Source organism: Columba livia, unplaced genomic scaffold (assembly GCF_036013475.1).
Source record: "Columba livia isolate bColLiv1 breed racing homer unplaced genomic scaffold, bColLiv1.pat.W.v2 Scaffold_140, whole genome shotgun sequence".
Lineage (NCBI taxonomy): Eukaryota > Metazoa > Chordata > Aves > Columbiformes > Columbidae > Columba > Columba livia.
The window spans coordinates 384,585-396,560 of record NW_027043036.1 but is presented as its reverse complement, the minus strand read 5'-3'; the positions used below and the strand labels follow the sequence as shown (position 1 = coordinate 396,560).

General features: G+C 52.2%; 1 protein-coding gene across 1 annotated transcript; it reads left to right on the top strand.

Annotated features, from left to right (window-relative positions):
- Positions 1-4,619: 4,619 nt before the first annotated feature.
- LOC135577771 (olfactory receptor 14J1-like) lies at positions 4,620-5,723 on the top strand. The gene has a single exon (XM_065047892.1). The coding sequence runs from the start codon at positions 4,620-4,622 to the stop codon at positions 5,583-5,585; it is 966 nt and encodes a 321-aa protein (XP_064903964.1). The 3' UTR covers positions 5,586-5,723.
- The last annotated feature ends 6,253 nt before the right edge of the window (positions 5,724-11,976 follow it).

Sequence of the window (11,976 nt, the reverse complement as noted above, 5' to 3'; positions counted from 1 at the left end):
TAAGGAAGCTGTATCAGCTCATCTTGCTGCCCTCAGCCTCCCCTGCAGGTATCAAGTCCAGGGCAGCTTTGGCATCATCCCCACATCCATGGACAAGGTTTCTAAATTCCTCCTTTGCAGCTTCCCCTGATTCCACCTCCTCTGTGCCCTGGAGCTCCATCAGTTCAGAGGAGCAGCCTCACAAGATAAATGCTTTTGTTCATGGGTACTTGGAGAGATCATTCTTGTGCTTGGAGCAGGATGCCCTGTAAGGATTATCAGATTTCCTGAGCTCCTTCAGCCTTCAGATCTAAATCCATGGCACCACTTTGCCCACCATCCCCCATTATGTCCAAGTCTTCTACTCTGGAGCCCACCAGCCTGTGCTCTGCTGCTGGCCTTCCTCCCTCCCCTCTGGTGCCTGGGACCCCACTGTGTCCTGGTCACAACAGCCAAGGTGGACACTGATGTTCACATCCATCACAAGGGTTCCCTTGTTTCCCAGTTCCAAATCCAGGTGAATATCACCGTGTTGGCCCACCAGGCAGCCATGTTTTGCAGTTGGCCCAAAATCCTTTGGACTGTTGGCAGCTGCAGCTTTGCCTGGCCAGTGAATGTCAGGGCAATTACAGTTCCCCATAGGAACGTACTCATTGACTGGTGAGTTGCTCGAGTTGCCAACAGAAGATCCATTTCTTCTCCATGGTCAAGTAGTTGTAACATCCAACATGTTGTCACCCTGTACTGGGCTTACATGACAAAGTCTTGGGACTGGGGGTGAGTGTGGGTGTGCTACAGTTGTCACCTCTGTGGGAAGACAACAGGAGTTTGACCAATGTCAGACAGAGCCGATTTCAGCTGCTCCAAGATGGACCCAGTCCTTGCCAAACCTGAGCCACTCAGTGATGCTGGCAGCACCTCTGGGATATAGAATTTGAGAAAGGGTAAAAAACGCTGCACAACAGCAGGTGGGAGAGAGGAGGGAGGAGATGGGAGAGAAAAGCACTGCAGACACCAAGGTCATATCCCATAGGACCCAAGCAGGTCCCTCAGCAGGCCAAATCTTGCTCTCCTGAAATCCTGCTCTTGGCCTTGTTCTCATCTCCCAGGAGCCCCAGCTCCACTTTCCCGTCCCTGACTGTTCCATCCTGACCAACTCTTTCTGGTTTGTAAGTGTGAAGTCCCACAGTGCACCTCCCCCCACTGACTCCTCAGTCACCTGTGTCAGGAAATGTTGTCAATGAGCTCCAAACCCTCCTGGATGGCTGGTACCTTGCCGATATTGGGATATCTCAGATCTGCCATGAGGACACGGCCCTGGAAACATGAGGCTTCTTTCATTTGTCTGAAGGCCTCATCTCATTCCTCTTCCTCATCAGTGAGTCCTGATGTCCAGTCACCACAACATTGCCCATGTTGTTCTGCCCTCTCATGCTGACTCCTCAACCTTCAGCTGACATTGTCTGTCCCCAGGCAGAGCTCCACGCATTCCTGCTGCTCTCTCATATGAAGGGAAACTTCCCCTCAAAGTCCAGACCTCTTACATTATGAGTATCAGACGCCCAAGGCCCCACAGTTTCTGCAGGAGATGGTATTTGTAGTGCCCTTAAACTCCACATCCTGGTATCTTGGGAGAGACCCCCTTATCAGGATAAGCCGTCTGCATGCAAACATTATGAGCTGAACAAATGGAGCTTCAGTCAAGGGAGAGTGCAGACCTTGAGACAATCTGGTGTTCGCCACTCAGAAAGCTCTAAAGATTTAAAAAGGGAAGTGACCAGTTCTGTATTGGGGCAGGAGAACAACCCCATCCATCAGGACAGAGCAGGACCTGACACGCTGAGCAGTGACCCTGAGGAGAAGGGCCTGGGCACTACAAGGTCCCCACACCAGCCCGTGGTGCACGCTCACCATGAACAAGGCAGCTGCACATGGGGCTGCATGAGGAGGAGCGTGGGGACCCAGACACCTGCAGTTCTCATCCCATTCGGTTCAGCACTGGTGTGACCCACACACACGCGTGTGTGCCAGTGTGCGGCTTCCCAGTTTGGAGCAGCAGGGAGGAACTGGAGAGTGCAGGGCTGTGCCAAGGCAGGTTCAGCACCTTGTGCACATGGTGTGGGGTGCTGAGGGACCTGGGCTGCTTTGGCCCAGCAGCGCTGGGGAGGCTGCAGCAGTGCAGGAGTAGCCTGAGAGTGCTTGAAGGGCGGTTTCAGAGGTGGTGGAGGTTTTCTGCGTAGTGGGAAAGAGCATGAGAAAGAAATAATGGCCCAAAGTGCAGCTGGGGAGGTCCAGGCTGGACATGAGCAGAAAGGAATGTGATGGAAGGGCAGTGCTGTGGGGGAGCAGGTCATCAGAGGGAGTCTGCATCAGCCCAAGGCTTTGTGCTTCAAGGACCAGCTGGGGAGGATGGAGAGATCTCAGCAAAGGAAGGAAGATGCTCAGACAGGAGCAAGGTGGGGCAGCAGGGGGGATGTCTCCAGCCTGCAGGGACAGAGGTGCAGGGGATGCCACAGCACAGGACAGGCTGTCGTGGAGATGATCAAGGGATGTAAAGAGGCTGAAAGCCCCACCAGACATGAGCTCCTTCTCCCCTTGGCTGTGGCTGTTGTCTGCACCTCTGATGCCTGTGAGGAGACACCTTGTCCTTGCAGCACAGGGGCCTCATGGCCTCCTTGTCCCCAGCCAGGAACCTGGGAGGTGTGGGACCATAGTCCTGCCCTTGGCCTTGCACAGCCCCACATCACACTGTCCCAGGAAGGGCCCTGGGCAACGTGGAAGGGACAGGATCTGACTCCCCAGGGTTGGGGGTCAGGGCTTAGTTCTTTGGTTAATGAAACACATCCAGGTTTACGCACCATCAGAGAGACCTTTACTTTGCTTTTCCTGACCTGTCATAATTGCCTCCAGTTACTTCTCTAACCAGATCCTGGGAACAGTTTCTCAGTTGTGTCCCTCAGTGTGACCAATTAACATTACAAGAAACTTTGGAGTTTACATCTGACTTTGACTTCTTGAGAAGTTTCTTCAGCTTCCCCTCAGGGTCTGAGGTTCATGGACTCAGCACCAAACCCACCAGAGGGGTCATTAAAGTGCCTGGGGCTGCTCCTGAGCTGCTGAGCTGGGCTGTTCTCCTGGGAAAGGCAATGTAGGTGGTTGGTTGCTATGGACTCAATGAGACACAAATCTTCAGAATCCTGACACAGTAAGACTTTCGCTGTAGGACAAGGCAGCTGCATTTCCTGGAGGGATCTCCTAAAGCCGCCACAAGACACAGTTTGCAGGATCTCTAAGGTCTTTCTCACAGTATCTCTGTTGTAGAGAAGAACACACTCCAGACCAGCACATCCCTGCTGCACTGTCAGAGGGACAGGGCATGATGGCAGCTTCTGCTGAGGGTGATTGCAGGGGGAGCACCCAGGGGTGCCCAGGGCTGTCCTGCAGAGCAGGGTCCCTGCACCCCAGGGCTGTGCCGGGCAGGGACTCTGCCGCCTGCCAGGGTCAGCGCTCAGCCTGTCCGGGAGATCCCATGGCAGCAGCTGTGGGTGGAAGGAGCGACCCCCAGCAGGGCAGGCAGGGAGCTTGTGGGGTTGAAGGGGGCTGTGTGGGTCAGGGCTGCTCAGAGCTCCAGATCCCCCCACAGACATGGCAGAGGATCCTTCTGAAAAACAACTTCAACACATGAACAGCTGCAAGGGAAAGAGTCTGTGCTTTCAGTTTTCCACTCTTGCTCGTCTGGGTGTGCAGTGGGAGATGGAGATTTATTTCTCTCTTTGGAGAAGACACTGAGACCCCAGTTCTCAATAGGACTTGTCTGAGCTGCTCCGGAGCCCCTGCACACACAGAGCTGCCCCTGGGCAGTGCCAGGAGGTGTGAGGAGGACAGAGCTGAGCACACAGCGGGTGGGACGGGGTCTGTGACACTGACAGGGAGTAGACCAGGGACAGAGACACAGCTGCAGGCAGCACAGACATGGGCAGGGAGAGTTAACTGCTACCAGAAATGCTGGGACAGGATTTAGGAACCTCTCTCACATGCTCTCGATTGCAGACACATTTCCCAGTGCAACCCCTGGTCTCCTCTCCTCCCCAGCAGACCCTCTGCCCCAAAGCCATGGGGTCCAGGTCACGAGTCTCCACCTCAGCAGCTGGACCTCCAGGTGAAGGGTTCCTGGAACGGGGTACTCAAATAAGGTGCTAAAAGTACTTGCTCTACAGTGTCATTATGTGAGTGGCAGCAGCACAGCCTGGTAAGGAGAAGGTTCCACAGCATGCCCGTCTGCCTTTCTGTCCTTCCTTTATTTTCTGGTAGCACTGCAGTGTCCTTCCCTGTTTCTCCACCTGTCCCTGGTGCTCTTGCTTTCTGGGGTTGGGGTAGGAGTGTGGGTCACTCCTTGTTCTGACATCAACTCAGGGGGTCTTGCCCCAGGGGTATGTTCATGGAAACCAGATGCCCAAGCTGTCTTTTAAGCTGTGATGAACAGTTTTTAATCCCATGGTAGAAAGAGAGAATGAGCTGAAACATCCCTCCATCGGGGAGGGGGTTTTCCATGAGAAACAGCATGTTTGTTTTCCTCAGAGAAGTCTCCTCTGTCACTACCTTTTCCTCCTTGCACAGGTCCTCATGCCCACAGGCAGCAAATGTCCAACAGCAGCTCCATCACCCAGTTCCTCCTCCTGCCGTTCACAGACACACGGGAGCTGCAGCTCTTGCACTTCTGGCTCTTCCTGGGCATCTACCTGGCTGCCCTCCTGGGCAACGGCCTCATCATCACCACCATAGCCTGGGACCAGCACCTCCACACCCCCATGTACTTCTTCCTGCTCAACCTCGCCCTCCTCGACCTGGGCTGCATCTCCACCATTGTCCCCAAATCGATCGCCAACTCCCTCTGGGACACCAGGGCCATCTCATACTTGGGATGTGCAATACAGCTCTTTTCATTTGCATTCTTGATAACAGTAGAGTATTCTATGCTCACCATCATGTCGTATGACCGCTACGTTGCCATCTGCAAACCCCTGCACTACGGGACCCTCCTGGGCAGCAGAGCTTGTGTCCACATGGCAGCAGCTGCCTGGGCCACTGGGTTTCTCAATGCTCTGCTGCACACGGCCAATACATTTTCACTGCCCCTGTGCAAGGGCAATGCCCTGGGCCAGTTCTTCTGTGAAATCCCCCAGATCCTCAAGCTCTCCTGCTCACACTCCTACCTCAGGGAACTTGGGTTGCTTGTGGTTGGTGTATTAGTAGCATTTGGCTGTTTTGTGTTCATTGTGGTGTCCTATGTGCAGATCTTCAGGGCCGTGCTGAGGATCCCCTCTGAGCAGGGACGGCACAAAGCCTTTTCCACCTGCCTCCCTCACCTGGCCGTGGTCTCCCTGTTCCTCAGCACTCTCATGTTTGCCTACCTGAAGCCCCTCTCCATCTCCTCCCCATCCCTGGACCTGGTGGTGTCAGTTCTGTACTCAGTGGTGCCTCCAGCAGTGAACCCCCTCATCTACAGCATGAGGAACCAGGAGCTCAAGGATGCCTTGAGGAAACTACTTCGATACTCACTACTTCGGGTTTACAAGGTTTGTGTTATGTCACTGTGGCTGCTATAGAAATAGCTAGAACTAGCTTTTCATCTGATGTGTCTATATTTTTCTGTAGTGCTTTTCCTGGGCTTTGTTTTTGGTTCATGTCTATAATAACATATTTCTTGGCCTCCTGTGAGTCTTTTATTGAACCAAAGACCTCATGTACATATGTATATGCACTCCTTTTTTTTTTATTAATTCAATAAATAAAGCAGTTGAAAACATTTTGTCTCAGTTCCCATCTCTTCACTCTCCTCTGGGGCTGGGGGAGCAGCCCCAGGATGCAGGAGGGTCCAGGAGGCAAATGCTGCCCCATGGAGGAGCAGCCCCGGTGGCCTTGGGGCTGCCCATGGGCACCTCAGTTATCGCTCCCTCTCTGCTGCTTGTGACTCGAGGCTGCTGCTTCCCTGGAGCCGTGGCCAAGGGCAACAGCAGGATGCTGCCTTTTCAGTGCTGGTGTCTCCTCAGAAAGACATCGATTTTGTTGAACCTGCAGTGGAACTGGAGCACAGGATTGATTTCGAGCTCAAGGAAGGTCTCGTGGAGAGCAGATACTGGTCTGCAGTCACATCGCACACTGCCTGCTGGTCATCTATGGATATCACTCTTGTCCTTCTAACCTTTGTGTGAAAACGTGACCAAGAACACACTGACACATCCAGTTTATATACTCTTTGAATTTTGAACTGGGGATGGGGCGGGATGGGAAAGGCAATTTTAAAACAAACGGCTGTGCCCTTGGATTTGTGGGGCCCCTAAAGTCTCATATAACTTGAGACTGTCCTGTTGTCCCTACAGTGGCATCCCTGAGGCTGCAGAGAGGAGCAAGCCATGGGAACCACTTGATCAGAGCTGTGTCTGTGCAAACAGCACCATAAACCCAGGGGCTCCTCAGGGCAGGGACGCCTCTTCCAAAGCTGGTGTCAGGAATACAGCCCAGGTGCTGCTCCCTCAAAAGGACTCCTGCTCTTTTGGGCTTCTTGATGGATTCAGGGAGACAGGCTCAGAGTCCCAGGGGGTGTGTTAGGGACCAAGGACTGGACTAAGAGCTTCCTTCTTGTTTGCACATTTCCAAGAAGACTTTAACAGGTCTTGGACTTATCTGCCTGTTGCTGCCCCACCTGCAATAGGAATGACGGCAGATGTCTCCTGGAGAGGAACTGTGTGCGCCCAGGAGAGCTCAGGGGATCTCCAGGGAGAGCATGGGAATAAACTTTGGAAGGAGGGGCAGGTTACTGAGGAGGAATACAAGAATTCTGTGAGGTTATGGAGGGAGAGAACTAGAAGGGCCAAAGCCCAACTGGAGCTACACCGGGTACTGCTGTAAAAGGCAACAAGAAAAGTTGCAATAAATGTATAATCAACAAGAGGAGGGCTAAGGGGAATCTCCATCTTCTGATGGATGGAGAGGGAAACACAGTGACAAAGGATGAGGGAAAGGCTGAGCTGCTAAATGCCTTCTTTGCCTCAGTCTTTAATAGTCAGAACAGTTGTGCTCCACGTACCCAGCCCCCTGAGCCAGAAGACAAAGATGGGGAGCAGAGTGACTCCCAAATAATACAAGGGGAAATGGTTGGTGGCCTGCTGCTCCACTGGGACACCCACAAGGCTATGGGGTCAGATGGGAAACACGCAAGGGTGCTGAGGGAGCTGGTGGAGGTGATCACTGAGCCACTTTCTGTTATCTATCAGCAATCATGGCTAACTGAGGCAGTCCCATTTCCCTGGAAGTTGACTAACATGACACCCATCTAGAGGAAGGGCCAGAAAGACGATCTGGGGAACTACAGGCTTGCCAGTCTAACCTAGGTGATGGGCAAGGTCATGGAGCAGATGATCTTGAGTAACATCACACAGAACACATACCAGAGAACCATGTGGTCAGGTCCAGTCAACATGGGTTTAAGAAAGGCAGGTCCTGTTTGACCAACCTGAGCTCTTTCTATGACAAGGTGACCCAATTAGTGGATGAGGGAAAGGCTGTGGATGTTGTGTCCTTAGACTGCAGTAAAGCCTTTGACACCGTATCCCACAGCATCTCCTGGAGAAGCTGCAGCTCACGGCCTGGGTGGTGTATCTGCCATGGGTAAAGAACTGGCTGGAGAGCCAGGCCCAAGGAATTGTGGTGAACAGAGCCAAATCCAATTGGTGACAGGTCATGAGTGGTGTCTCCAGAGCTCAGTATTGAACTCAGTTCTATTTAATCTCTATCAGTGATCTAGATGAGGGTATCGAGTGCACCCTCAGTAAGTTTGCAGATGACACCAGGTTGGGTGGGAGTGTTAATCTGCTGAAGGGTGGGAAGGCCAACAGAGGGATCTGGACCAGCTGCATTGTTGGGCTGAGGTCAATTGTCTGAATTTTAACAAGACCAAGTGCCGGGTGCAGCACGTGGGTCACAACAACCCCAGGCAGCGCTACAGGCTCATGGACGAGCGTCTGGAAAATTGCCTGTTGGAAAGGGATCTGGGGATGTTGAATGACAGCGGCTGAACATGAGCCAGCGTGTGCCCAGGTGGCCAAAAAGGCCACCAACAGTATCCTGGATTGTATCAGGAATGGTATGGCCAGCAGGACTACAGAAGTGATTGTGCCGCTGTACTCTGCTCTGGTGAGGTCCCACCTTGAATCCTGTGTTCAGTTTTGGGTCCCTCTTCATTAGAAGGACATTGAGGCACTAGAGGGAGTGCAGCGGAGGCAACAAAACTGCTGAGGGGCTGGAGCACAAGTGTGGTGAGGAGCGGTTGAGGGAGCTGGGGCTGTTCAGCCTTGAGAACAGGAGGCTGAGGGGAGACCTTGTCGCTGTCTGCAACTGCCTGAAAGGAGGTTGGAACATGGAGGGTGTTGATTTCTTCTCCCAATTAGTAAGTTATAGGACAAGAGGAAGTGGCCCCAAATTGCACCAGAGGAGGTTTAGATTGAATATTAGGAAAAAAAGCCTTCCTGGAAAGCGTTGTCATGTGGTGGAACAGGCTGCCCAGGGCAGTGGTGGAGTCACCATCTCTGCAGGTGTTTTAAAGGCATTTAGATGAGGTTCTTAGGGACACGGTTTAGTTCTAGATTTAGGTTGTGGTTGGACTCAATGGTCCTGAGGGTCTCTTCCGACTGAAATAATTCTATGATTCTATATTATCAACTGGAATATTCTTCTATCACATCTTCTAAGTGTTCTTCACATATCCGCCTCTTCACCTACAGTCCTGAAACTTATCTAATTAGATGCACAAGTGTTGAATACTAATTGTAAATGATGAAAGCACCATCGCTCTATCAGTCTGGTCTGATACCTGCCAGTCCCAGGCAAACACCTCAGGTACACGGGGCCTCTCGAGGTTTGCACTGGGTGCTTATAGTGAGACCATGGAGCTCAGCCTGAAAACCTGAGAACTCCCCACAAACTTAAAAACCAAACCCAACCAAATTAAACCAAAGCAACAACAACAACAAGAACAAGAAACCCACACTTTTAAAATCAGATTAAATAATTCAATATTTCCAATAAAATGTCTGCGGAATTTCTATCCTGCCAAAATATGAATTTTCAGAATGTGTACGGACTGTGGGAGATGAAACGTTGGCCTTTCCCTGTGCTTGCAGTGCCAGGACTCTGTCTATCACTACGTGTATTTAATCCCCTGCACATCCAGGAGTTTCCACCTGTCCTTACCCAGCTCCCCGTGTCTGAACTCATCTCTTCAGAAGCCTGTCTGGACATTTGCACTTTCCATCGCTCCCCAGAGGTTCTTCACCTCTCACTCTTGGCTCGTTCAGAGCCTCTCAGCTCTCACTCTGCTTTGAGCTTCAGGCAGGTCAAGTCTTTCAGCAGTTGCTCTCCTGCTCCCTACAGGCAACTCTTGAGTTATGGCAATGGACCTCGCTGGAAACTGCTTAATTTAACCACAGAACTGAGAAACATCATTAAGTTCTATTGTGTTTTCTTTTTTTTTCTCCTTTTCTGTTTCCTCTAATTAAAAATTCCCCGGTGCCTGTTTACATCCAGTTCTCTAAGGAAACATGAAGCAATCCTGCGAAGAAGCTGCAACAATCAGTGCAAACTTCAGTGCAGAATCTGATGTAAAGAAATGCGCTGGAAATCCCAGGGGCCAATGAGCAGAACAGGGAGTTCGGGGAGCTGGTTATAGATTTCCTGCTAACAGTTTGAGTAGAGAAACATTCTTCACAGAACTGCTCTGTTTATTTGACACCTTTGAGGTCTCCTCCTCTGCCTGTATTTTTATTTTTTGTTCCTCCACCTCTTCCTTCTTCCAAAACGTTTCCAAGGGAAAGATTCCTGGAATCACAGAGCAACTCAGGTGTGAACATCATCTTGTCTCACTGTCCTGCTCAGGGCAGGGTGACCCAGGTGAGCTTGTCCAAGGCCTCTGCCCAGCTTTGCACCATCCACTAAGGAGCTGAAGGTTCACTGTGTCACATCATACAGGGGGAGAATAGAGACGTTCAACAGTGTTGGCCCAAGTGCTGGTCCCTGAGGGATTCCACTGGAAACTGGCTCTGTGGGCACTTTGTACCACTGGTGACATTTGGGCTCCACGGGGGACTATAGATGCTATATAAAGTGCTATAGAAAAAGATGTGCTCATGCTTTTGTGACACTAGTGTATTGAAAAATTAAAATGTCATGAGTTTGCCTGTTGAAGAGTTGGGGTGTTCAGCTGGAGAAGAGAGGCTCCTGGGAGACCTTATTGCAGCCTTTCTGGACCGAAAAGGGGCCGATAAGAACAATGGGGACAGACTTTAGAGCAGGGGCTGTTGCGACAGGACAAGGGGTGATGGTTTAAACTAGAAGAGGGGAGAGTCAAGGAATGACATGAGGAAGAGATTTTTTACACTGAGGGTGGTAAAACACTGGGACAGGCTTCCCAGAGAGGGGGTGGATGAACCATCCCGGAGACATCCCAGGCCAGGCTGGACGGGGCTCTGAGCAACCTGAGCTGCTGAAGATGTCCCTGATGGCCGAGGGGAGTTGGACCAGACGGGCTGTGAATGTCACTTCCAGCTCCAACTACTTTGTGATTCTAGGATTCAGTGACAGGAAAGACTGGATGCATCGATGCTGATAAGCAGCAAAGGTCTTGTCTGGCTTGTGCGAGCCAGGCCGGCAGCTTCACCCAGCAGCTCTCCCCACCCGAGTGGAGAGCTGACCCACTTGTGTACAACCGACCCTGCCCCTGCCCCACAGTGCCCAGAGGATGCTGCCCAGGGCCCCAGGATGGACATTTTTGGGGGAGTGTTGGGAGCACTGGGACGTTTACTGGGAGCACTGGGGGTTTACTGGGACTTCTTGGAGGTTTCCTGGGAACAATGGGGGTTGCTGGGATCACTGGACAGGATAGTGGGGGTTACTACGTACTCATGCTGGGAGTACTACGTACTCATGCACTGGGAGTTAACTGGGAATTCTTGGAGGATTACTGGGAACAATGGGGGCTGCTGGGAGCACTGGAAAGGTTAGTTGGGGGCTACTGGGAGTACTGGGAATACTGGGAGGGTTCCTGGGAGCATGTGGGGTTGCCTGAGTGTTACTGGGAGTACTAGGTGGTTACTGGGAGCACTGGGAGGGCTACTGGGAACACTGGGGGTTTACTGGGAGTCCTTGCAGGATTGCTGGGAACAATGGGGGTTGCTGTGAGCACTGGAGGGGTTAGTGGGGGCCACTGGGTGCGCTGGGGAGGTGTCTGGGAACACTGGGGGTTGCTGGGGAGTTACTGGGAGCACTAGGTGGTTACTGGGAGCACTGGGAAGGTTACTGGGAACAGTAGGTTTATTAGTGGGGGGTTTCTGGGAACACTGGGAGGGTTACTGGGAGCACTGGGGGTTTACTGGGAGTTCTTGCAGGATTACTGGGAACACTGGGGGTTGCTGGGGCTTTACTGGGAGAGTTATTGGGAGTGTAACTGGGAACATTAGAAGGATTAGTGCGGGGTTATTGGGAACATTGTGGGGGTTACTGGGAACATTCCAGTTGGTGGGGGTTTACTGGGAGCACTAGGTGGTTGCTGGAAGCACTGGGAGGGTTATTGGGAGCACTGAGGGTTTATCGGGAATTTTTGAAGGATTACTGGGAAGAATGGGGGTTGCTGGGAGCACTGGAGGGGTTAGTGGGGGGTTACTGGGAGCACTGGGAGGGGTTACTGGGAACAGTGGGGCTTGCTGAGGGCTCACATGAAAGCACTAGGTTGTTACTGGGATCACTGGGAGGGCTAGCGGGGGATTACTGGGAGCAATGAGGGGGTTGCTGGGGCTCACTGCGAGCACTGGGGGTGTTGCTGGGAGCACTGGGAGGTTTACTGAGAGCACTGGGAGGTTTACTGGGAGGATTACTGGAAACAGTAGGATGATTAGTCGGGGGTTAATGGGAACACAACATGGTTACTGGGAGCACTGTGGGTGCCTG

Bases quoted from the DNA above. Each gene is read 5' to 3' on its own strand.
- LOC135577771 (XM_065047892.1), top strand. From the start codon at position 4,620: ATGTCCAACAGCAGCTCCATCACCCAGTTCCTCCTCCTGCCGTTCACA.